This window comes from Mandrillus leucophaeus, unplaced genomic scaffold (genome assembly GCF_000951045.1).
Source record: "Mandrillus leucophaeus isolate KB7577 unplaced genomic scaffold, Mleu.le_1.0 Scaffold12, whole genome shotgun sequence".
Lineage (NCBI taxonomy): Eukaryota > Metazoa > Chordata > Mammalia > Primates > Cercopithecidae > Mandrillus > Mandrillus leucophaeus.
In genome coordinates, this window is record NW_012100320.1 from 9680922 (window position 1) to 9705827 (window position 24906).

At 37.0% G+C, this 24906-nt stretch overlaps 2 protein-coding genes across 2 annotated transcripts in view; one reads left to right on the forward strand and one right to left on the reverse strand.

The window, feature by feature from the left end:
• The window catches only part of THAP10 (THAP domain containing 10), an 11568-nt gene extending 4417 nt beyond the window's left edge, over positions 1–7151 (reverse strand). The window contains exon 1 of the mRNA XM_011969145.1: positions 6236–7151. Within this exon, the coding sequence (XP_011824535.1) occupies positions 6236–6664 (429 nt within the window). The 5' untranslated portion in view covers positions 6665–7151. The remainder of the gene's footprint in view (positions 1–6235) is intronic.
• The window catches only part of LRRC49 (leucine rich repeat containing 49), a 167728-nt gene that overhangs the window by 34365 nt on the left and 108457 nt on the right, over positions 1–24906 (forward strand). The window contains exons 3-6 of the mRNA XM_011969395.1: positions 7976–8032; positions 10252–10339; positions 15276–15378; positions 18929–19132. Coding sequence (XP_011824785.1) covers positions 7976–8032; positions 10252–10339; positions 15276–15378; positions 18929–19132 — 452 coding nt within the window. The remainder of the gene's footprint in view (positions 1–7975; positions 8033–10251; positions 10340–15275; positions 15379–18928; positions 19133–24906) is intronic.

Below are 24906 nucleotides of genomic sequence, written 5' to 3' on the forward strand. Positions count from 1 at the left end.
TCCTGACCTCGTGATCTTCCCGCCTTGGCCTGCCAAAGTGCTGGGATTACAGGCGTGAGCCACCGTGCCCGGCCATGCCTAAACTTTTAAGGACAACACAGAAAAGACTGAAAGTAGAAGGATGGAAACAGATGTACTATGCAAACACTAAGTTAAAGAAACCTGGTGTTGCTATATTAGCACTATATACCTAGTAACATAGCCATGCAGGTTTGATTCAAAATATATACATACCTAATAACATTGCTAATAACCTAATAACTTCAAGATATAGACCACAAAATGGGTAGAATTTGAAGATTAATATGTAAATTCAAAATCGCAGTGGAAGATTGCAACATCACTTTCTTAGTAATTAATTGAATAAGATAAAAATTCCAAAAGGATATAGGAAATTTAAATATGATTAATAGACATAGCGGAACACTATCCAAGTGCAGTACGCACATTCATCTCAAGTACATATGGAACATTTAAAAAACTATTTTGGGCATGTTACAAGTTTCAACAAATTGCAAAAGATTAAGTCCATATATTGTAGTTTGTCTGGCAGTAGTGTAATTGACCTAGAAATCTATTGCAAAAATTTAACTAAAAAATGCCCAGAGATATGGCAATTAAAAAATGTACTTCTAATAACCCTCAAATAAAATATACAATCACGATGGAAATTAGATAATTTGTACTAAATAATAATAAAAATACTCCATACCTAAAACTTGTAAGATTCAGTAAAGCCATGTTAGGTGGGGACTTACAATCTTCAATGCACATATTAGGATAAAAAAATTAATTGGGCTTAATTTAGGTTGGATTTATTAGTATCATGCAAAAAGTATTCCACAAAATATCTCGAACATATCCCCCTCTCAGAACCCAGGTTTTCCTCTATCAACACCATTCTACTGAATTCTACATTTGGGAAATCAGCTTGTGAAACTTAGCTGTGCCATTTACCATTCACCATAAAAATTCTGAAAATCAATGATATAATTTAACTTCTTAAGAAGTTAAAAACAGAGCAGTGGACAAAATTTTAAAATGTAGAGGAAGGGAATAATGAATAAGTGAAATAAATGAAAAAAAATTCTAGAAAGAAGATCAACAAGGCAAAGTTTCTTCTCTGAAAAAACTAATAAAAATCGATAAACTGGTGGGGCGCGGTGGCTCACGCCTGTAATCCCAGCACTTTGGGAGGCTGAGGCAGGTGGATCACTGGAGGTCAGTAGTTTGAGACCAGCCTGGCCAAGATGGTGAAACTCCATCTCTACTAAAAATACAAAAATTAGCCAGAAATGGTGGCAGGCACCTGTAATCCCAGCTACTCGGGAGGCTGAGACAGGAGAATTGCTTGAACCCTGGTGGCAAAGGTTGTAGCGAGCCGAGATTGAGCCACTGCACTCTAGCCTGTGTGACAGAGTGAGCCTCCGTCTAAAAAAGAAAAAAAAAAAAAAAATCAATAACCCATCTGGTGAAGCTGATCAAGAAAAAATGAAAAAGCAAAAATTACTTCACTCAAACAGAATTTTTTCAAATACAAGATTATCATGAAGGTTTTGTGTCAATACATTTAAAAATTTAGATGGAACAGACAAATTAAAAAACACTATTTATCAAAATGGATAAACAAAATACTATTTACCAATATGGATAAACAAAAGAACTCTGAATAATATTATAACAAAGAAATTGAATCCATCATAAAAAACCTTTCCAAAAGGAAAACTCCTGTCTTATCAATGAGTTCTACCAAATATTAATACCAAATTTATTAATGCATATATAATGGCATTTTATATAAACATTCCAGAAAATGAAAAAAGAGAGAACAATTCCAAATCTGTTGGCATAATCTTCATACCAAACCTGAGAAAGGCATTCCAAGAAAGAAAATAACTGTAGACCAGTTTCACTCATGCACACTGATACAAAAATCCTAAATATTTTATTTTAGCTAATATTTTATTAAGCAATATGGGAAAGGAATAAAGCACTTTGACCAAGTGGAGTTTATTTTAGCCATGCAAGTTTGATTCTATATTTTAAAATCAAGCAATATAATTTACTATAATTTACTATATTAACATAATAAAAATGTTATCCTTAATAGATTCAGAACAACCATTTGATAAAATTCACCATTATTTATAATTTAAACTAGGAATAAAGGGGAACATTTCTTTTTATTACAAAGAGAGCTATAAAAAAGTATAGTAAAAATCATATCAAATGGGGAAATATTAAAGGTTTTCCCTCTGAAATTAGGAATGAGAAAAGGATTCCCCTCACCTCTTCTGTTCCCCACACTGTACTGGAAGTTCAAGCCAGTGCAACAGGAAGAATATGAAATAAAAACACGAACATCAAACACTTTTTTCAGATGATATTTTTGTACATGTATAAAATTCAAGAGAATTTATAAACTATTGAAATTAATAAGTGAGTTTAACAAGATTTTTGGATACAAGTTCAACAAAAATTAATTTATCAATATATACTTATAGATTATAAAATTTAAAATACCACTTATAGTAGCAAAATCAAATAGCTGTGAATAAATCTAATGAAAGATATATAAGACCTCTATATCAAATACCATGAGTAACTTTTAAGAGAAATTTAAAAACCCAAATAAATGGAGATATGTGTTCATGGATTAGAAGAATCAATATTGTCAATATGCCATTTATTCCCACATTCATATGAATTCCATGGAGTCATAATCAAAATCCTAGTACATAATTTGTGAAAATTGACAAACCAATTCTGAAATGTATCTAGAAATCTAAAGAGCCCAACATAGTCAAAATATCCACAAATATGAACAAGAGGTATTAATCAATTGGATATTAATTCTTAATAAAGCTATATAAGACACTGTGATATTTTTGCTAAGACAAGCAAACAGATAAGTGAAACAGAATAAAGTATGTGGAAACAGACCTATGCATATAAAGGGCACTTGATTTATGACAAAGTTGACATTGCAAGGCCAAGAAGAAATGCTAGTAGTTTCAGTAAAAGATGCTGAGTCAAATGGGTATCAATGTTGGGAAAAATGAAACTTAAATCCTACCTCACACCAAACACAAAAATCAATTCTGAATTAGATCTAAATATAAAAAGTAAAAACAACAAAGTTTATTACAAACAGCATAGTAGAATGTTTTAAGTATTAAGCATAAAGAAAATTATTGGTAATTTGGACTACATCAGAATTAAGAACTTCAGTACATCAAAAGACATTATTAAGAACCAAGAGGCAACCCACAGTGGGAAATGATAACATTTAACTGAAAAAGGACTTCGAGGTAGAATCTATTAAAAATTCTAAATCAACAAGAAAAGCCAGACTAATGGGCTAGAAAAATGGGCTAGATTTAAAAGGGCATGTCACTGAAAGCTACCCAAATATCCAATTAATATTTGAAAAGGTATTTCCTTACTAATTTCATCAGTAATCAGGGGATGAAAAACAAAAACACTACTATCCACTCTGCAAATGGACTCAGATGTGAAAGACTAGAAATCCCATATATGGGCAAGAATGTGGAACAATGGAAACTATCGTACTTCTGGTAGAAATGTAAATTTGTACAAGTATTTTAGAAAACTATTTGGTATTATCTACTGAAGTTTAATACTATGACCCAGCAATTCTAGGTAGATTTCCTCAGAAATGTGTGCACATGTGGACCAAAAGACATGTACAAGAGAGTTTATAGTAGTATTACTTATGATATTCCCAATGGGTAACAACCCAAATGTTCAACGATAGACAGACAAATTTTGGTATAGTCATACAATGGAATACTACATAACAATGAAAATGAACTACTGTTATATGCAATAATATGGATATAGTGACTCCTGGGGTGCTAGCAATGTTCTGTTTCTCTGACCTGGGTTGTGGTTATACATGTTCAGTTTATGATAATTTAATACTTGTCCACTTAAGATTTGTTCACTTTTCTGTGTATTTGCTATAGTTCAAGTAAACAACTTAAAAAATTCAGTTGGGTTTTTAAAAAAAGAATGCACAATTAACAGTTAAGGGAAAACAATAATCAAGCCCCTTTCTTTCCTTGGAAGTGGTGTCTTATCTTTTCTGAAGCCCCCAAGGATATTTAACATTCACATTTGTATTTATCTGTATACAGCGCCAAGCACCCAGAACAGTGACTACAATAGCTCCTCAATAAATGTTGTAGAATGACTGGAAATATGATTTGTAGACAGCTAGTCCTGGGATTAGGAAGAAAAACATTGGGTGGGGGAAGAAGTCAGATAGACAAGCCAATTTTTTAGCGATGTGATTAGGGTTCTCTATCCAGACCAGGCTGAACATTTATTGCTATTAACTCAAAATGTTTTTTTTTTTTTTAACCTTATATAAAGTGACTATTTTAGAACTCATATGCATTTTTCTCGTAATTCAGCAAGTATATTAATGTACTATGGATTGTTATAAATGTTGGCTGGTTACACTTACTAAATGGAAAACAGATTTATTATGTATGCTGGATCTGTTTCCCAATGGTTAGTTTTGATGGGTTATAAAGACTTTGGTTGTTGGACTAGCTTGGCTTTTCTTCTCCAAGTTTTTGGTTAGGTTGTATAATTATGAAGAAGAAAAATGGTGTAGGGGGATGTGTGGGGCACATGTTTAGTATTTATCTCTCTTGCTATACACATATATATGTACATGGATGTACATGTTTGGACAAAGTTTGCATAGGTGGTGATGGTAGACAGATGGTTCAAGGAAAGGACAGCTATCTTGACAGATATACAGCTTGGTGAGGAGGGAAACTGGCAGATAATTGAAAATTCAATTATAATGCAAAAAAATTGTTCTTATAATCATGTAATCATTCCATAAATTTTTATTCAACTACTTAAATTTGAAAATATTGTTTTAGGCACTGCAATACAATGGCAAAGAAATCAGACATGATCCTAGCTCTCATGGAGCTTACATTCTAATGTGAGAAACAAATATTAAGCAAACTACACAATTATTTCATGGCAATTATGGTAAGTGCTACTGAAGTATCTGTACTATTAAATCACATGAAGTACACGAAGAATGAGAGTACATAGAACTAAGTGATCAAGGGGAAAGATGTTTAGCTGACTTTTAAGGGAAAAAGACTTAATTGGTAATGATGGGAGTGGGAGGGGCATAGTTCCAGGATATTATAATACATAGAACAACTGAGCAAGTCTTGTTGGTAGGAAGTAATATAGTATGTCCAATAACTGAAAGGTCAGCATGATGGTACACGGTGAGCAACAGGGACAGTGGCCTTGGATAGGGCTAGTGTGGTATGCAGGGGGAAAAAGCATGGGGGGCCATGTAAATTGGGTTAATAATTTTGTTCTTTATCTTAATAATTGCAGGATGCCATTAAAGGGTCTTAAACACCCACCCCAATGTAGGAAGCAGGTTAGTACTGCAGAAAGAGTGTTGGTCTGGCAACTGGACCTAAGTAAGGATTACAAACTCCTGAGGAAATTACTAACCTCTTGCTATAATTTAATCTGTGTCATGGTGGTAAGGCTGAAGTTTATCACAAGGAAGGCTGGAAAGTTTTCTTTAAAATGGTAAGTGGGGAAGAAGGTAGTAGTAACCAGGTGCAAAATAAGTGCAAACAATGTTTAGAAGGAACAGAAAAGTAGGCAGAAGAGAGCAAGATGGGGAAATTCAGCTCACCAGGGATACTGAAGTTAAAGGCAGCTAGAGCTAGTATCAGTCAAAAGGAAGTTTAGGGGTGGGAAGGGATTTATTAGCAAGCTCCATCTTCATCTGTAGCTCCACATCTCCTTCGCCCCATCATCTGTGACACAAATAAGGGACTTTCCTCAAGCTTATGTAATGTTATGCAAACACAGTTTCAAGCACCCCAATCCTGGAGATTTGCTCAAATTAAACGCTTTCTATTTAAAAACCCTGGAACGGGGAGTGAAAGCAACTCAGTACTCTGCAGGACAAGGCTGTGTGTGTGTGTGTTTTTTGGGGAGGAGCAGTTAGAAGGAATTAACTGGGTTACTTAATTCCAAAGTGTTAGTGCTAAATGGGACCTTGGAGATCACCTCTAAAGTACACTCCTAAATTTGCAGATTAGAAAACAGGAACTTTGGAGGTGAGGTGCTTTTCCCAAGGTGACACTAAGTGGAGGAGCCCAGTCAGAGTCCAGGGGTCCTTCCAAAACCCTCGGTGGTCTCTCTTTACCTGTGAAGCCGCAGCCTGCTTCCCAGCTCGTGGATGTGTACAGGAGACTGGATCTGGGACAGTCTCAGAATGCCTGGCTGCCTGGAGCTCTCCTCCCGTGTCCGGGCGGCCTGCTTGGTCTCTCTCCTCTTCCCCCTTAGATGCCGGGGCGGGCACTCGGTGCAGGGTGGGCACGGCGCCTGCCACTAGCCTCAGGCGCTGGGAGAAGCGCAGGTTCTTCTGGATAACCGAAGAGACGTCAAAACAGGCTGGGGCAAAGTGGTCAGAGCAGATGACCGAGCGGTCATTGCCTCCGTACCAGTCGGCGCGGCAGCCCCGCACGAAGCGGTCCCAGAGCAGCCGCACGGCCCGGTCTTTGGGGAAGCGGAACAGCGACTTCCCAGACTTGGTGGTGTTGCCGCAGTGGGCGGCCACACAACGGGCCGGCATGGCGGCCGTCTTCGGTGCGCGGGAGCCGGGCTCCCTGGACCTTCGCCCTTGGGCACGCTCCTCGCAGCTGCCTCGGCGAGGCACGTCCTCTCCTCCTCACCTGTCCCCTCTGGGTCGGGATCGTTTCCTTCCCTACCTCTGGCCACCGGAAGTGGCGATCTGGGGCCCCCAATGGGAGGGCTCTTCGATGTCTTCCTCCTCCTCCACCCTGCACTGCTCCCCAGGAGCAGGTGGACACAAGCAGAGGGATACAAATTTCGCGCGGGCAGCGCTGAGGTAGGCCGTAAAGAGGAACGGACCGGAAGTGGTGGTTGTCATAGCCACCAATGTGGCCAGGCTCTTCCCAAGCTTATCCTCCTCCCAATACTCCCGCTTTGTTTTTATGAGGCCGGAAAAATAGAACGAGGAAGTGGTGACGCCCTGGGCTCTCACGAATACAACCAGAAGCTACATCAACTGCGTTGCCCTATGGATTCGGGAGAGGTCCAGACCGGAAATGGCCGTTTCCATGGTAACCCTGAGCCGGTTGCCTGGGAGATGACCTCTTTCGGGTCTCTTTGAATCTCTGCTGTAGCGTCACTTCGAAGGCAGATCTAACAGAGATCCTGGACTGTCTCCTATCATGATTCCCGGGAAATATCGCTCTGTTTCTGGCCGGGCTGCGAACAACGTAAGCTGGGCCTTCTACTTTCTCTTTCTTCCCATTGGTACTCTTTCTGACTGGCGTCTTTGTCCTAGGAGATGGGCTGTATTATTGGGACCGGGGCCCCTGGGTCTGCTCAAGCTATTGTCTGACCGGCGTTTGAGGTTCGTGGGCTGGACCAAGGCACAATTTAATATTGTATGATAGGTACTCAAAGTCTTGTCCAGGATCTGGGCTCCCCAGAAGGTGGAGCTGGTCTGCTGTGAAAGGCTCGGGTTTATTTAAATTCCTTTGGCCAGTCAATTCCTTTTTCTTTTCTTTTCCTTTTGACTGTGAAGAGAATTTATCATTAAGGAGTCCCACTTCTTTCACCTGTCCCATTGAGATATTTATTTAGACCTGAATGGCAAATGTTGAAAGCCTGAGTACTAACTAGAGGGTTAAATTGCTGCCGACATTTTGGAAAATAAATCAGTGAAACCTTTTAATTCTTAGATGTGATTTTATTGTTTTCAGCAAATCCTCAGAACAAGATCATTTACCAGAAACAGAAATCGAGCATTCTGTTCTAATTTTTTGTTATATTTTTATGTGTACCTTTTTTTTTTTTTGGAAATATGTGTTTGTGTATGAAGAGCAAATTTTATGGTTTAATTTTTACATTTCAGGTGAACTGTGGGCTTCATCTGGTTATTCAAACATCATCGCTTCCTGAAAAAAACAAAGTAAGATTTAAGAAGGTTGGCCTTTAAATAGAATATTGTTTTATTTTCTACACAAATAGCAGCATGATTTAAGAGTAGATTCTAAACTGAAAAATTTAAGTAGATTTACTTTGATTTCCAGTTTAAAGCTAGTTCTTACTTTCTGCCTACATAAAGCCAAAATAGCCCTCTTTAAAAAACTTAGTGTTATTTTATTGATTACAAAAGGTAAGGTTTTTGTGTGTGTGTGTGTGTGTGTGTGTGTGTGTGTTTTGACATTTACACTTTTTTTTTTTTTTTTCTTGAGACAGGGTCTAGCTCTGTCACCCAGGCTGGGGCGCTGGGGCACAATTTTGGCTCACTGCAACCTCTGCCTCCCAGGCTCAAGTGATCCTCCTACCTCAGCCTCCTGAGTAGCTGGGACCACAGGTACATGCCACCAAGCCTGGCTAATATTTTTGTATTTTTTTGCAGAGACAGGTTTCGCCATGTTGCCCAGGCTGTTCTCGAGCTCCTGAGCTGAAGCGATCCACCTGCCTTGGCCTGGCAAAGTGCTGGGATTACAGGCGACAGCCACCGCACCCAGTGATACTTACATATTTCTGAAATCAGGAGCCTTCTTAAAATTGATGGCATGTCATAGTTTAATTGGGGAGGTTTTTTTTCTTTCTTAGTAGAGGGTAAAATAATGGTATGTCTTACTACTGATGACACCTTAGATAAAATGGTAATTGGGAGGGCATATCCACACATCCCATTTAAAATCAGGGAAGAAAAAAATAGGTTAGCAGTGGACACATGTTAGACTTAATGTTATTTAGAAGTTACAATATGAATATGAGATTTTTTCCCTCAGACTATTTGCCCATAATGTCTCTAGCATTTCTAGAATTTCTGGCTTTTGATTTAATTTTTGAGATTTTGAGATAAACATGTTTCTCTTTTCCTTCTGTCTCACCTCAGCATTTATACTCACCTACTTTCTACACACTATGTCTCAAGACACAACATGATTTTTCCTCCTTTGACCATGTTGGAAACCTCTAACCATCACAATTCAGGTGTTTCCTAAAAAGTTATTAAATAGGCATCACTGGAAGAACTCTAAAGTGAAGGGCAGAGTTCACACATAACAGCATGAAGAAGGGTAAAAAAGGCATGAGGAAGGTAAATGGAAGGACATTGTTAGTCAAGGAGGCAGCTGTTGATGACATTATATATGAATATGAAAATAGTGAACACTTGGAAAATAGATCATTTGATCATCTCAAGCATCAGTTAGATTAATTTAAAAATATTCTTTATTGTAATAGAGATAATGGGTACCCTCCAGAGCTTTCCTAATTGATTTCTCTGGACAAATCCTTTCCCACCATTATAATGTTTCTAGGGACTGTGTGCCTCATCTAAACATTTTTTCCAAACCATTCACTTTCTCTTGTGTGGACATCTATTCAGAGAAAATACCTTCAGGTCATATAATTCCTAAGGATATAATGCAAATGGCAACATAATGTTTATAGTGTGGATACATTAGAAGCATCTTAATTTATTCAGGGTACATATTTGAGTTTTTTTGTGGCTAATCAAAAGAAGTTGTTTTGGTTTTGTTTTTCTCATTCCTCCTACCAGATAATTATTTTAGATCAGTTTTAGATCAAGTGAAAACCCTTCTTAGAAGACTTAAATATACAATTGTATTATGTTATAATAGGACATTTAAAGGGATTATAATGATCAAAACAGTGATGTTTTTCAACAGCATTTTATTTATATTGTGTGCTTTTTTTTTTATAGCAAATGGTTCTTTTAATCATTTTATTTGTGGTGAGAGCATGGAGGGATTGGAAGTGTCTCAGCTTGGAGTATCTTTTATCTGACCTCATAAAATTGACCCTGATTTAGTGCATGGTAAAATACAATGATAGAGGTACAGTCATCACCTCTATCTAGTTCCAGAATTTTTTCATCATTCCAAGTGGAATCCCTATAGCCATTAAACAGTTACTTTTCATTCCCTGCTTCCCTTAAATGCCTAGAAGCCACAAATATGCTTTGCATCTCTATGGATTTGCCTATGTGGTATTTTGTGTCAGTTTTCTTTGACTTAGCATGATGTTTTCAAGGTTCATCCACACTGTACCATGTGTATCAGTTATTATATGTTTTTTTTTTATTATCTTCATTACTTAGTGTTAAATTTGCCTCCAAATATTTTTTTCTTTAATAATGTTTTTCAGGTTGAATTCAAGCTAAATAAAGACACATCGTCATTCCCCGGTAGACTTTTACAACATGACCTTGAAAGAAACTACTCAAGTAGGCAAGGTATTGTCAGTGAGTAGAGATCAGATGTGGTTCATCATCTTTAAATAATATTAACTGTTTAATAATGTTGAATTACTAGATCCAAATAAACTTGAATTTAAAATGAAATGGTTCACTGGGACCAAATTGGTTTGGTATTTTTTTAAAAATCATTGGTTGTATATATATAGCATAGTAGATTATTTCCAATATAGGAAAAAGCTGTTATTATTTTCCTTTAAGGGTGGGCTATACACTAGAGAATGGAAAAAGAATGTTTCAGATACTGTATTAGAACAGTATTTGGAAGTTGCTAATTAGAGAGAGTAAGCGTATGGGAACACAAATATTAAGGAAATAAGGAAAGAATGGAAAGTCAGCAGTAGAGAAGAAACAATCTTTCCCTGTTACTATCACATATAATTATAGATTTTATATTAAAGGCCTTAAACTTTAGTGTCTATCACTTGGGATCTTGTTACAAATGCACATTCATAGTGCTCCCCCTCCATCTTCCCCATTCTGATTTTGTAGGTCTTGAGTGGGATTTGGAAATGTGCATTTTAATAATGTCACAAGTGATTCTGAGGTATGTGGTTTGTGGGTCATCCTTTGACAAATAGTGCCTCATATGATCTGGTTATATTTTTCAAATCAAGGAAAAATTTCCTTCACATTTGAATCTTGGTTTGTTGCTGACAGCCATTAGCTTTGTGTAATGTGCTCATGTTAAACACTTCTGAATCCACATATACAAAACTGCCTTTACCTCTTAGGAGTTTATATGAGAGGGCTGATCAATATAGACCTTTCCAGGTTGTTCATGTTATTACTGTGAGAACATATGGTGATTTTAAATATTGGGTAATTTTCTCTCTCTTTTTATTTCTGGGCCGACTTCTTGGACCCATCTAATCTGACATATCTTTTCTCTTTCCGACATTCTACACTCTTGTCGTGACCAATTGCTGGACATGACATCAGCCTAACTGCAATTCCACAGTTCAGGAAGCATCTGTCTTTGCCTTCTTTGATTCAGTTCAGTAGATATTTATAAAGCAAGTATTATATGCCAGTCACTCTTTTAGGTATAGAATTATAGATATGAAGCCTCAACAAGAGTTTTTATGCTTGCATTGTGAATTTCCTTAACATTTTTAGTAACAATATCTTGAAAGTTTTCCCGAAATCACGAATCAAAATTAAGTACTTTCACTAAGCTTTTCTTGAGTTAAAGTAGGGAGTTAGTAAACAGATTTGAGGACGGCTGGCCAGGCAAATTTATTTAAGTGGTAAAGTGTTACTAGATATTTGCTAATGAGGAAATAGTATGGATGTATTGAATTTTGTGAACTTGAGAGATGAATAAAGTTTTATACATAAGTAATGACCCATTTAGTATGAATTAACTCTTTAGGGAAAAAAACCTAATTGGTTTTTCACATAAAAAATTTATTCAGAATTAAGTTCTGTGACAGGATACTCATTTAAAATGTCTTAAATGTGTACCTGGTTGCTTTCAATGTGCTCCCTCAATAGTTCCAGGCAGTTTCGTGCAAAGAAGGCCAGACAACTTAATTATTTTCTTGACTTTTGTACTCAAATTTTACTTCCAAGGGCATAAAATTTTGTAAAAATTATAAGTAGCACTTCATCAGGAAAAGCTTAGGGATGTCTGTCTAATAAACTATCTTGATACCCAAACATGATAATTTCAGCCATTTCTTATTTTTCAAAATTAATCAAACATATGATAGCCTGTCCACACAAATTAACCAGTGGTACTCTCAGTCAAAAGTAAAGACACTTGATATTTTATTTAAGTTAGTGAGTTTAAAACTTGATATGTGATTTCTTTTAGGCTTCTTGTAATACTAAGAGTTAACCCCTGTGTCTTTGAGATTCTATAAGTGCCATATATTGCAGAAACTACTATATAATAAAATTTCAGTTAACCTGACCTTATTGATTAAATCCCTTAATTAGGAATTTTAAAATATGTGTGTAGAAGGGAAGAGGCAATACTTTGCTCTTAAGATAATGATAAATCACTGGAAAATCTGGAGTTAAGATTTTCGTTACCAAAACAATCTCAAAGACAGGGCCGAATGGACGCACATATATGGCAATATGTACTATGCCATCCATCCATCCACCTGTCTGTCCATCCACCCATCTGTTCATTTATCCATCCATGCATCCATCTCCTCATCTATATATTCATCTATCCAACCAGCCATCTAGCCATCTGTGTATCTAGCATGCAGTGCAATGAACATTCTTACCAAATTTAGACCATTATACTTCTTAACACTTTGAGATGCTATTTATATTGAGATTTTTTTTAAACAGAAATAACACACACAAAATAGATTTTCAATTAAGTCTTAGTAAACTGGAAAAACAATTAATTTGTCTATTGATTGCCTACTAAATTTAGATTTTACCAAGAATATAAAGAATGTAAAATGAGGTTCATCACCCAAGGAGCTTGTAAATTTAATTGGGAAGACAAGGGCTACATATCTGGTAAGTTAAATAGTAATATAAGAAATAAATAATAACAGGCCGGTTGCTATGGCTCACACCTGTAATCCCAGCACTTTGGGAGGCCAAGATGGGTGGATTGCTTGAGCCCAGGAGTTCAAGACCCCATCTTGAACATGGGCAATAAGATGAAACCCCATCTGTAAAAAAATACATAAATTAGCTGGGTGTGGTGGCACATGCCTGTAGTCCCAGCTATTCGAGAGGCTGAGGTAGGAGGATCACTTGAGCCCGGGAGTTTGAGGCTGCAGGGAGCAGTAATCATGCCACGCTGCATTCCAGCCTGGGTGACAGAGCAAGACCCTGTCTCAAAAAGGAAGAAAAATGAAATAAACAGTAACAAACTGTTACAATGAAAATTTTGCCACATAGTAATGTAGTTTTTATGTGGGTGTTTATATACCCACATATATATGTGGATATTTTAACTGTGGATCTCTCTGGTTCTCAGTTATTTAGAAGATCTTGTTGTGTGGTAGATTTAAGGCCTTTTACCCTAATCATTCTTATGGCTTTCTGTTTATTGTAAGCAGTATATCACATTGATAGTAAGTTCATTATGCTGATATTGATTATGACTTCTGTGTATAAAAAGAGCTAGAAAGTTTAAGGATAAAATTCCTTTATTCACTGAGTGTAAATTAAATTTAATCTTTGATTATTGCATCTGTATCTCAAGTTTTGTAAAGTTTAAATTTGCCTCTTAAAAATTGAGGATTGCCTTGAAGCCTTAGCAAAATAATTCACAAAACCTGACTAATGCTAACAAGAGAAATTGAGGTTGTCTGCTGCTTGGAGTTTTTCAATCTTTTATCTTTAGTTGACCAATTAATCTTTAATTAGTTAATTCTTAGACTGCAGTCAGTCTTTAGACTGTTTTTTGTTTGTTTTGTTTTTGTTTTTTTAACCATCTTGACTTGATATCCAAATCAGTTTACTGACTTGTGGTTGCTTTTAGGTATCCTGCTAGCATATGGTCATGCCAGAAAATCAGTTTGTTGGTGAATATGATGTCAATTCTGAATGCTTATGCTCTAGAACATCATCATTATCTTGATATTTCATAATATTCAGAAAAGTGGGATGTGAGCACTGATATTTTGTTCAAGAAACTAGGGTTGAGATACTTCAGTTTATGCCTTGCAGACCTGAGGAAGCTAGCAAATGCCATTGCCTTACAGCTTTTTAATATGATTTATATAGAACTTGATTTTAAATTGTCATTACATTGTCTGGTGACCTCCCAAAAAGTAGGTTAGCTTTCTAGATTTGGTTTTGATCTTTTTGTTAGTTTCAATAGCAGAATTCTGTGGTAACCTCAGGTTCTATTTTACTATTATACTTACTGCTGCCTTTAAGCATTTCAACATCAGTTGCTGCTCAGAAGATTTTCTTTTCATAGAGGAAAATATGGTAGATTTCCTCTGGCATTCAAACTGTCACATTTGACCCATTACTCAAATCTTACCTCATTTCTGGAACTTCTCATCGTTCCTTCTTGACCATTTACATTCTTCTAGTTCTTTAGTAAATATCTTAATATTCACCTTCCCCCAAACCCATCTGTAACCACCTTCATTAAGTAAAAAATAATCAGACACACTATGTGCAAATTTACAAATAGGTATTCTTTTTATTCTGCATTTATGTATGTTGTTCTATTTATGAATTTCATATGTGTATTTATTAATTTCAGTCTGTTAGATTGAAGGCAAGCACACCATCTAACAAACAGCCTATAAACCTTAGAGGGGTGTCATATACTCCGTGGACCCTAACTATGAGAATACTAGATTTACTGACATCCACTTTGGTATCTTGGCAATATTCTCTACTAATAGTGGCTGAACATACAAAGAAAGAGATGATGCGAGGTTTACATCTGCTATCCAAAACTACTTTTTGTGTATTTCCTATGCATCTCATCCACAACAAATGTGACAGAACTATATGGGCTGGAAATGAAAACTACCGTGAGCTCCTTGTCAGCATTTGAAGATTCTTCCATAAAAATACCTTCAAAATCCAGAATCTGGCAGGGCTGTCATAGCGCTGGCCCAAATATATCTGGTAATGAGGGACAATCATTTTAGTTATAGAGAGTTAGAATTTAAGACAAGGAGTTAGGATTCCAAAGGGATAAAGATAGCACTGGAGTAGTTCTGTACTTTTAACCAATCTGTAAGGCAAGGGAAAAATTATTTGGCATACATGGAACACATAGTTTAGGTTTCAGAAGGAAAGAAACAGATTCAACTTAGTAATTAATTTCAAATGTGGAGAGCTATGGAAACTATACTTGCTAGATAAGATATTTATGGTGCCAAAATTCTCCAAATATAAGGTGACTTTAGTTTCAAGACTTTGAAGGCTTTTCTTAATTAAGTAATTTGTATATCATTTTTAATAGGTGATCATATTAATTTGGTGAGCTCATCATTGTCATCATTTCCTATTCTTCAACGTTCTTCTGAAGAGAAAATTCTTTACTCAGACAGGTTGAGCCTAGAAAGGTGAGGACAATTTATTTTCTTTTCTTTTTTTTGACTAGGTAATACATAGACATGGTACAAGATTTGAAAGATGCAAGTCTCCCTCCTTCCTCCTGTTCCCCAGTTATTCAATTCTCCTATTTAGATATAATCATTTTTTTAAACCAACTTTTTGCTTCTCCTTCCTGAGGTATGGTGAGGAATTTTATATCTATATAAATAAAAGAGCTTGACTATACTCCGCAAGAGTACTACAGCAATTCTAAAATATGACATTGATGAAAAATGGATTTTAGTATAGAAAAAAACTACAATATAATCCTCACATGAGCTTCCTGGGCCCTATCCAGTCTAGTTTCCTGTTACTTCACTGGCTTAATCTCTTCCTACACTCTCCTTCACTCACTGCTCCAATCATACCTGCCTCCTAGCTGTTCCTTGAATACACCAAGAGTGATTATACCTCAGGAATTTGGTACTTGCTATTCCCTCTGCCTGGAATGCTGTTCCTCCTCATATCTTTAGGTTCATTCCCTTACTGCCTTCAGATCTTTGCTCAAATGTCATCATTTCAGGGATGATTTTCTCTGGCCATCCTCTCCAAAATTGCAACCCCTTACACACTGAAGTCTCCAGCCCCCTTCTCTGCTTTCATTATTTTTCTTCTTAGCATTTATTACCCTATAACATAATAACTATTTACTTACTATGTTTATTGTCTGTCTCCTGCTAGAATACAGGTTCCATAAGCATAGAAATTTTTGTCCAGTTCTGTATTCTTGATATTTAGAACAGAACCTGGTACAAAACATGCTCTTGATAAAATTTTTTTAATGAATGAATATATTTAGAACTTGATCCCCATCTTTACATCTAGGAAACTATCCACAGTAGCATGGTGGATGAAAGATCCCAACCTCTACCCCAGTGGTGTAACCAGCAGAGAAAACATCTCTGCTCTGCATACCTTTAGCTTAGCAGTGCACATCTGACAACAAATTTTAATGAACTGTCTGTGTTTATAGTTGGGAAAAACTGCTGGAGGTTCCAACATGTTCTTTTGTATGGAAAGTAACACTGAAGGGCAATATCGCTCATGACATCTTTGCGGTATAGATGGTTTTTGAAAATGCTGTCTAATATTTATAACTTTCATTATATTTTATATTTTAAAATGTTTTGAGGGATTTTTTTTGATAACTTTTCTTTTGATCTCTGAAAGACTGGCCAAGAATAGTACCTCAGCTTCCTTCCGTTTCATGTTACTTGATATTAACAGGAGCCAGTATTTTTAAGACTATGACATAACAAGTTAGGCACTTCCTTTGTAGCTTGGGGTGACTCAGGCAATTGTGAAGATGGGTCCTTAACAGCATGGGCCTCTGGGGTGGAGAAGCAAACTTTGATCAGGCAGAGACTTGCTTATCAAGAAAGTCAGGATTAAGAGAACTGACTCCACTTCATTGGTTGTGAAATGACAGAATCACAAAGATATAAAGTTAGGCACCGTTTGACAAGAACCAGGATGTGCAGTCAAGAAAGTTTGGCTAGCAGCAAGAAACTAACTCAGGGATCACTTTTGAGAGCCAGTGGGTAGTGCCAGTGATTTCCAAAGGCAGATATGCCATGCTTTGCAGCTTCTTAGCTAGGGACTGAGGGGTCAAGAGCAGAATCCAACCCTGAGAAGAACTACTTAGAAGAGCTAGGCTCTGGCTCTTTTGGGAGTTAGGTTAGCCCTGGAGTACCAGAAAGACAGCTTATCGGCCCCCAGAAGGAAACACAGAAGCAAAGGCATAGTCCATTAGATGTATCAGTAATGGGATAGGAGGTGTAGCAACTCAAGAGTTTTGTAGGCCTAGAAACTCCCCTTGAGGGCACTGGTTCTCTGGTTATTACGTATGTTTGCTTGCTTGTTTTGTTGGAGTGACAGAGGTTTGTGGGGTTAAGTGGTATACAAGTAAGCCTTGGCACTGGGACTTAACCACTGTGTTTAGTATCAGAGAAAGTGACTTTATTTCAATCTATGGTAGCTTATGTAAGAGGGAGGTTGTAGGTTATTTATTTTCCTATCTTAGTGATGACTGATTCAAGAATTGGATGAAATAGAAGTTGGGGAATATCAGTAAGTTTAAGAGAAAAAGAAAAAGACTGAAGCAGAAGTGAGACGATTTCAATTTTTTGCTAAGTTGATGCACAAAGATACAAATTTTAAGGTAGAATACTTATAATTTATTAATTTATAATTTATATACTAAATTTATTGATTTATCACAGTTGTGATAAAATAGTTGGATAAAATATTGTGATAAAATAATTGGATAAAGTATTGTGATAAAATAATTGAATATATAAGTGAATTTTAAATATTCTGTGATAAAATAATTGAATACATGAAATGAATTATAAAATTAACCATACATTAAAAGAATTAAACTATTGCCCAAAATTTCCTTTTCTTTTTCTTTATCTTTAACAGGTTTCTTCAGAATCTATATTTTTAAACATCATATCTTTGTTAGCCATTAACATTCAGTTACTTTTTTTTTCTGTGAATCATTATTTTTTCTCTTTATCAGGAAGATTCTGATCACTTTCATAGTTACAGTTATGCTAGTAACACTCTGATTTATTTTCTTTAAAGCTCACATTAACTTGATTTCTACAGAAAGAGAGTATTTCTAATAAACTTCCGTATTAGAGTTGTTCACACTCCGATAGAGCTGTATTTTCCTTGAAGACTCCTTTTGACCTCTCAGACTAGAATCACGCAGGACCTCCTGTCTGCCCCTATTATTTTACTACTAGAATTCTTAAAGGGCCCTGAACTTACTTACTTCACATGTAATACGTTACAACATTTTGCATAATAGAGGCTTACTGTTTTAAATACAGCTGAAAGCATATATTTTTAAGGTTTCGTCCTACCCTGTAGGACTCTAAATGTTCTGCAAAGTTCAAAGTGTTGAGCATGTAAACGTATACGTAAAATCTTAGTTTCTGAGGAAATGTTAAGGACCACTTTGCCATTAATAAATCTCAGTATGAATTTTTTTTTAATCAAATCGAACGGTAGATGGCCGAATTTCTTGCTCTTCTGAAGATGTCATCTAGCTCAACAGTCTATGATTCCCTGAGAGACCCTTTTATATGTTTTTAACTCTGATGACTTAGTTGCCTGGGCAGTCATTACATCAGTGGATTGATGCCAAGGGCACTTGTCTGGTTATGTGACAAGATTCAGTCATTTAAACCTCTATCACAAAAGACAATTATGTTGAATGTTTTCTCATGTTAAGTCAATTTCATGTGAAAAAAATTATATTTGAGTTTTTTAATATAATGAGAGCTTAGACATAATTTTAATAATAAACTCTGTCAAAGTCTATTGGTTTTTTTTTTGTGAATGATTTGCAATTAAATATAGGTCGCTTAGTTCATGGGGGTTGGAAGTGGTCCAACTTATTTTTTTCTCCTCACAGAATGAGAGCACAAAGATACTATTACTAATATTTGTAAGAGGAGGTAGGTGGCTGAATCATAACCTAATTAACTTTTTAACATTTTTTTCTAGACAAAAGCTGACCGTATGTCCTATCATCAATGGGGAAGACCACCTTCGTTTGTTGAACTTTCAACACAATTTTATAACTCGGATACAAAATATTTCTAATCTACAGAAGTTAATATCATTGGATTTATATGATAACCAGATTGAAGAAATCAGTGGGCTTTCTACTCTGAGATGCCTTCGTGTCCTTCTGTTGGGGAAAAACAGGTATTCTTTGTAGAGCAGTGTTTGTTTGTAACCTAATGTTATGTGTAGGATTAATGTGGAGATGACAACTTAGAATTGAATAATACTTAAGAAATGAATAGGCTAAAAATTTTTTAAAATTATTTGAATTATTTGAGTGGACTAAGATCCAGTCATAATTCGTTTCATGAGATTCAGTTTGACAATTTGTCACACCAAGTAACATTTTTTATGTATTTTACTTCCATTGCTTTTCAGTGCCATATCTTATAGGGAAGTAAATAGCAGACTTTGGCCTTGATTTTGTTTCCTTAGAACTTACTTTAAACATGTGTATTCACTTTAGGCTTATGTATTTCACTTGTGACTCTTCCCAGTGTTTGACTAAGGGTAGACACTCGATACTTTGTGATTATCAAATCACGAATTGATTCTTTTTCAGACGGTAGTTTCAGTTTGTATCTAACATTACATCCTATATGAACTTCCCCAGTTCCTTTTATACAACTCTATTATGTAGTGCAACTATACAGTTCTTGACTTAGTTCTTTGAGATTCATTCATTACTTTTCATTCTATTTTACTGAATAGCTTTTGCAATGCCTACAAAGAAGGGCTTTATAGTAAAATCCAAAAATGATTTTTATATTATCAAATGAAGAAGTTTAGATATAGTGTCATAACCAGGCTAGGTTCTCCTCCCCCATCTTTCCCTGCCTCCCACCCTAGCATGGATCTTGGATTACTCCTTGCAGGGAAAAAAAGTAATATCTTTTCCTCACCCATCTCAAGGTTTATGGCTGACACTCTATAACAAAGATTAACAAGAGAAAAGCATTAACAATTTATTTAATACAACTTTTACATGACACAAGAGCCCTCATAAATGAATATCCTCCAAAACAGGGAAAACTGTGTATTTTTATGCTTAGGTTTGATAGCAAATGGACAGTATGATTGGACAAAAGGAGGTATGAGCTAATGGTAATAAACTGGGGGAACTTAGCAAAATCTATTTGTTCAGATTCTTCTTGGTGTCTCTGTGTCTTCATTCCCTTTTTTGGGGTATATTATGTATTTTACTTCCATTGCTTCCTTTCTTGAGGGTCATAAGACCCTCATTCCAGAGGACTCCTGCCCTATACCCACAAAGGGAAGGGATAGATCAGATACTTCTATCTATCTGGAAGATAGATCAGAGAATTCTTTTTATGGCCTCAGGGGAGAAAGGTGAGAGAAGCTCACAGAGTGAGCTTAGGAAAGGTATCTTAAATTTAAGGTAGGGTAGGTAGATCAGAGAATTCCTTTTATGGCCTTAGGGAAGAAAGGTGGGAGAAGGTCAGAGAGTGAGCTTCCTCCTTTTTTTTTTTTTTTTGAGATGGAGTCTCGCACTGTCACCAGGCTGGAGGACAGTGGCGCCATCTTGGCTCACTGCAACCTCTGCCTCCCGGGTTCAAGTGATTCTCCTGCCTCAGCCTCCTGAGTAGCGAGTACCTGGGACTATAGGCGTGTGCCACCACGCCCAGCTAATTTTTGTATATTTAGTAGAGACAAGGTTTCATTGTGTTGGCCAGAATGGTCTCGATTTCTTGACCTTGTGATCTGCCAGCTTTGGCCTCCCAAAGTGCTGGTATTACAGGCGTGAGCCACCACACCCAGCCTGAGCTTCCTCCTTATATGATTTTCTCAATTTCCTTCAGCTTAAATTACTCAGTATGCCAATGTGCCATAGTTTGGGGTGTTGTGTATTGAGCCTTGGCTGTCTTTATTCTCACTACCCAATGATAATATAAGATAGTTTTCCCAATATCATGTCCCAGAGTTCTAGTCTCTTGTTTGTCCTCCATAGTTTCTATGAAGGCTCCTATCAGTGTAGTTTATTACCCATAATTAGTTCAAGTGTTAAGCTAAGCGTTATGTAGTCTGAGCAAATTTGGAGCATATCTTAGTCTGTTTATGTTGCTATTAGGCAACCCATTGGGGGTCAAATTTTAACATGATGTTCGGTGGGGTCAGATATTCAAATCATAGCAGGGAGATTATAGAATCATAGCGTATTAGAGCTTGAAGTGACTTCAGAGAGTAGCTTCCTCTTTTTACAGATGGAGAAATGGAAAGGCAAAGTGACTTTTGCAAAGTTAGATATATACAAAGTCTATACAATAAGGGTATGCCACCAGAGCAGTTCACTGAGTAAGGTGAGAAGGGAAGTTCACTTTTCATACATTTAAGGCATTTCCTAGTCTCCCTATTCTCTTGCCTAGGTGCTTCCTATTCTCTTGCCCAGATTTCTTTACTAGTTTCTGATCCTCAGAGTTACTGATTTCTTTGCCTCGCTTATAATTATTCTTTAATACCATTGTCATTATTCCCTTCTTCTAGTCCTTGAATTAATATTTTTAGTGATATTTAAAATCACTTTCTCTAGTATTTAAGCGCTGTTCCTGGTTCCTACCATTTTAAGTCATCTTTCCATCTGATCTATCTTTCTATTTGTACTTTTCCGCTTCTCTGGCTTCTTAGAATTAACCCTTTAAGTTGTCGTTTTTGATAACTTGTGCCTTGAAGCCACCAGTCTATCTGAGCTTCTGACTTTATTTAAGGTCTTTTTGTTCTTTCAACTGTAAGAGACTTAATGCCTTTCTACTATATCATTATGTTAGTGAAGTAAAAGCAATCTAATGCTGTCTCTTCTTCCTCTTTCTACTCTTCCATCTTTTTTATTTGTTATTCGTTTGGTTTTAATCTTATTTTATTTTTCACATAAAGGAGTAGCTATTGAACAGTTCTAGAACTATTAGTGTTCTTGAATCAAAAAGAAAATGAGTCAGAAGAAAACTTTCCATATTTTCCCCTATTGCATGTTTTTGAAGTGTCAGTAAAATGCAAGTCTGATACCTAAAACAAATGCCAAGTGCTCTCCAGCCAGCTGACTTTGTCACAGCAAGAGGCCTTTGAGCTGTGAAGATGGAAATCTATCATGTGAATGTTAGGCAAACCTGGCTGAGGATGCTGGTAAAGAGGGAAGTACATCTGCTACCCTGTCTCTTCATGCGTTTGTATTAGATGATTTGTTGCTTCCTGCTGGTCAACTTCAGAAAGCTTTCTCCTTTCCACATTACTCTGCATTGTCTTTTGGTCCAAGGCAGTGGAACCATATATGGAAATCCAGGGCAATCACGTGCCTCTGGGTTCAGGCAACTCCAACAAAGATTTCTACTCTAAAGCTAAGAAAGAACCTTGCTCAGGTTCTGTATGTGAGGTTTCCATTGATACTAAAGAACTCCCAACCCCACATTGCTGTCAAAGTTCTTGTTCTCTAATTGTTCTGCCTTCAGTATCTCCTGCTTATCCTCTCCAGGTCCTCTGCCACCCTTGTCATTACAGGCGAATGCAGAGAACTTCTCTGCATTTTCTTCTGATCACCCAGGATTAGAGATCAAAACTCTCTGTTAGAACCTGGGATTCTCTGTTTCTTTCCTTTTGACTCCTTGAAGTTTCCCACTTAAGGATTTGTTTCTGACACCTGAAAAGCTGAGCCTTCTTATAGGTCCTGTAGTGAGGTCTTTATCCTGGCATCGGTAACATAATGTGGCCTGCAGAGACAGGCTGTGATATATCCCTAGAGGTCTCAGGTGATGGGTGGGCCTCATCTTTTTCTAGTTTCAGTTTCTATTCAATGGAAGAGCTTCTTTTTTAAATAAATCTTTCAGGTCACATTGGTGTTAATGTAAAAATGGTCAAATGTGGGGGCACTGGCTAGGATTCTGCAAATTCCTCACATCAATACATAATCTGACCAGTGGGGGCCTTCTAGGTCAACTGATGCCTTCGTTTACCTCTGAATTCTTTAGAATTGGGTATGTTTTTAGGTCATTTCAGGTGTTTGGGGGTGGGAAGAGAATTTATGGCAAAGGCAACTCATGAGAACAAGAAAGCAAGATGTTTGGTTGGTCTTGGGTTTAACTGATTGAACGACTTGTCTGTTTTTCTTCCTGTTCATCTGGGTGATCCACATCTGATGTGAGACTCATAAAGCAGCTATGTGTCAAAGCTAAACTAATACCAGAAGTCATGTTATAGCCCAGTGGGTTCTTCTTGCCTGCTGCACAGAAAAGCCAATATACTGAGACAGCAGGTGTTGCAACTGAGTAAGAATTTAATAATCACAAGGCAGTCAAGTGAGCAGGATGGAGGAGGAGATATTTCTCAAATCTGCCTCCGTAAGAATTTGGAGACTAGGATTGTCAAGGCTTGTCTGGCAGGCAGGAGGCTAGGGAATATGGGTTCTGCTTATTGGTTGGATTGGGGATGGAATCACAGGGGTGTTGAATCTGTCTTCTTGCACTGAGTCAGTTCCTGAGTGGAAATCACCAGTCTGGGTGGTATCAGTTGGTCTACCAGAATCTGAAAATATATCTGAAAAATACCTCAAATACCAGTCTTAGGTTTCATTAACAATGTTATCTATAGGGGAAATTGGGGAAGTCACAAATCTTATTACCATTGGCTCTGTGATTCCTGAGCAGTAAGCAATTACAAAAAGGCAGGTTAGAATACAATGACTGGTTATCATTTAATTATGCCTCAGTCTTAGCAGAATTCAGGCCCCTAACATAATTCTAACCTTGTGGTCTTTCATTAGTTTTATGAAGATGTTTTTGGTTCCTGAACGAAGATGAGGTTAGTTTCAGGAAGGGACTATTATGATCCTTGGTTTAAAGTTAAACTGTAAACTAAATTTTTTCCCATAGTTAGCTTGGCCTATGTGCAGGAATGAGCAAAGACAGCTTGTATGACTAGAAGCAAGATGGAGTCAGTTATGTTAGATTTCTCAATTTTGCAAAGGAAGTTGCAGTCACAACAGATAGGGAGTGAATATGTGAGGCCCTGGTGGAATTCTGAGGGAATACATACTGCACATGATGGTTTCTCTGATTGAAGGGCATTAAAGGTGCTCAGGATTTCTGATAAAGACAGAAACAGACTACATTGGTTCTTCAAATCAGAGAACTTTGGGCTGATATAATCTCTATTATCCCTGATGTATAATTTTCAGAGTGTTAAAAATATAATTCTCAGACAAATAGTAATCACAGGCCAGCATTTTAATTAATTCAATAATGTGGGAACCAGCAGGATGACAAAGCTGGTTCAAAGGAGAGTAAGAGAAACTAATAAACAGTGTTTTTACAGGCACTCTAGGTGATTCTGATAAATCCAGAAATTTGAGAACCACTGTTTTAGGGAATGTGAACTTCGAAGTATAAAGGAATGGAATAAAAGGCTTCTCTAATAGCTATGAGGTCAGGTTACTATTAGAACGCCTGGCTCTGTCCTAAGCCATATGATTAGGGTACTATAATTTTCTGCAACTGTTTTAGGTATTTCAGGAGCAAAGCAGGGAGAGGAAAAGTTGTGTTGAAAGTTGTACCTGGGCCGGGCGTGGTGGCTTATGCCTGGAATCCCAGCACTTTGGGAGGGCGAGGTGGGTGGACCACCAGGTCAAGAGATCAAGACCACCCTGGCCAACATGGTGAAACCCTGTCTCTACTAAAAATACAACAATTAGCTGGGCATAGTGGCACGCACGTGTGGTCGTAGCTATTCGGGAGGCTGAGGCAGGAGAATCACTTTAACCTGGGAGGTGGAGGTTGCAGTGAGCCGAGATTGTGCCACTGCACTCCAGCCTGGTGACAGAGCGAGACTCCATCTCAAAAAAAGAAAAAAAAAGAAAAAAAAAAAAAAGTCGCACCTGTTTTCCTATCTGGTTGGGCTATTAATTTAGCTATTTG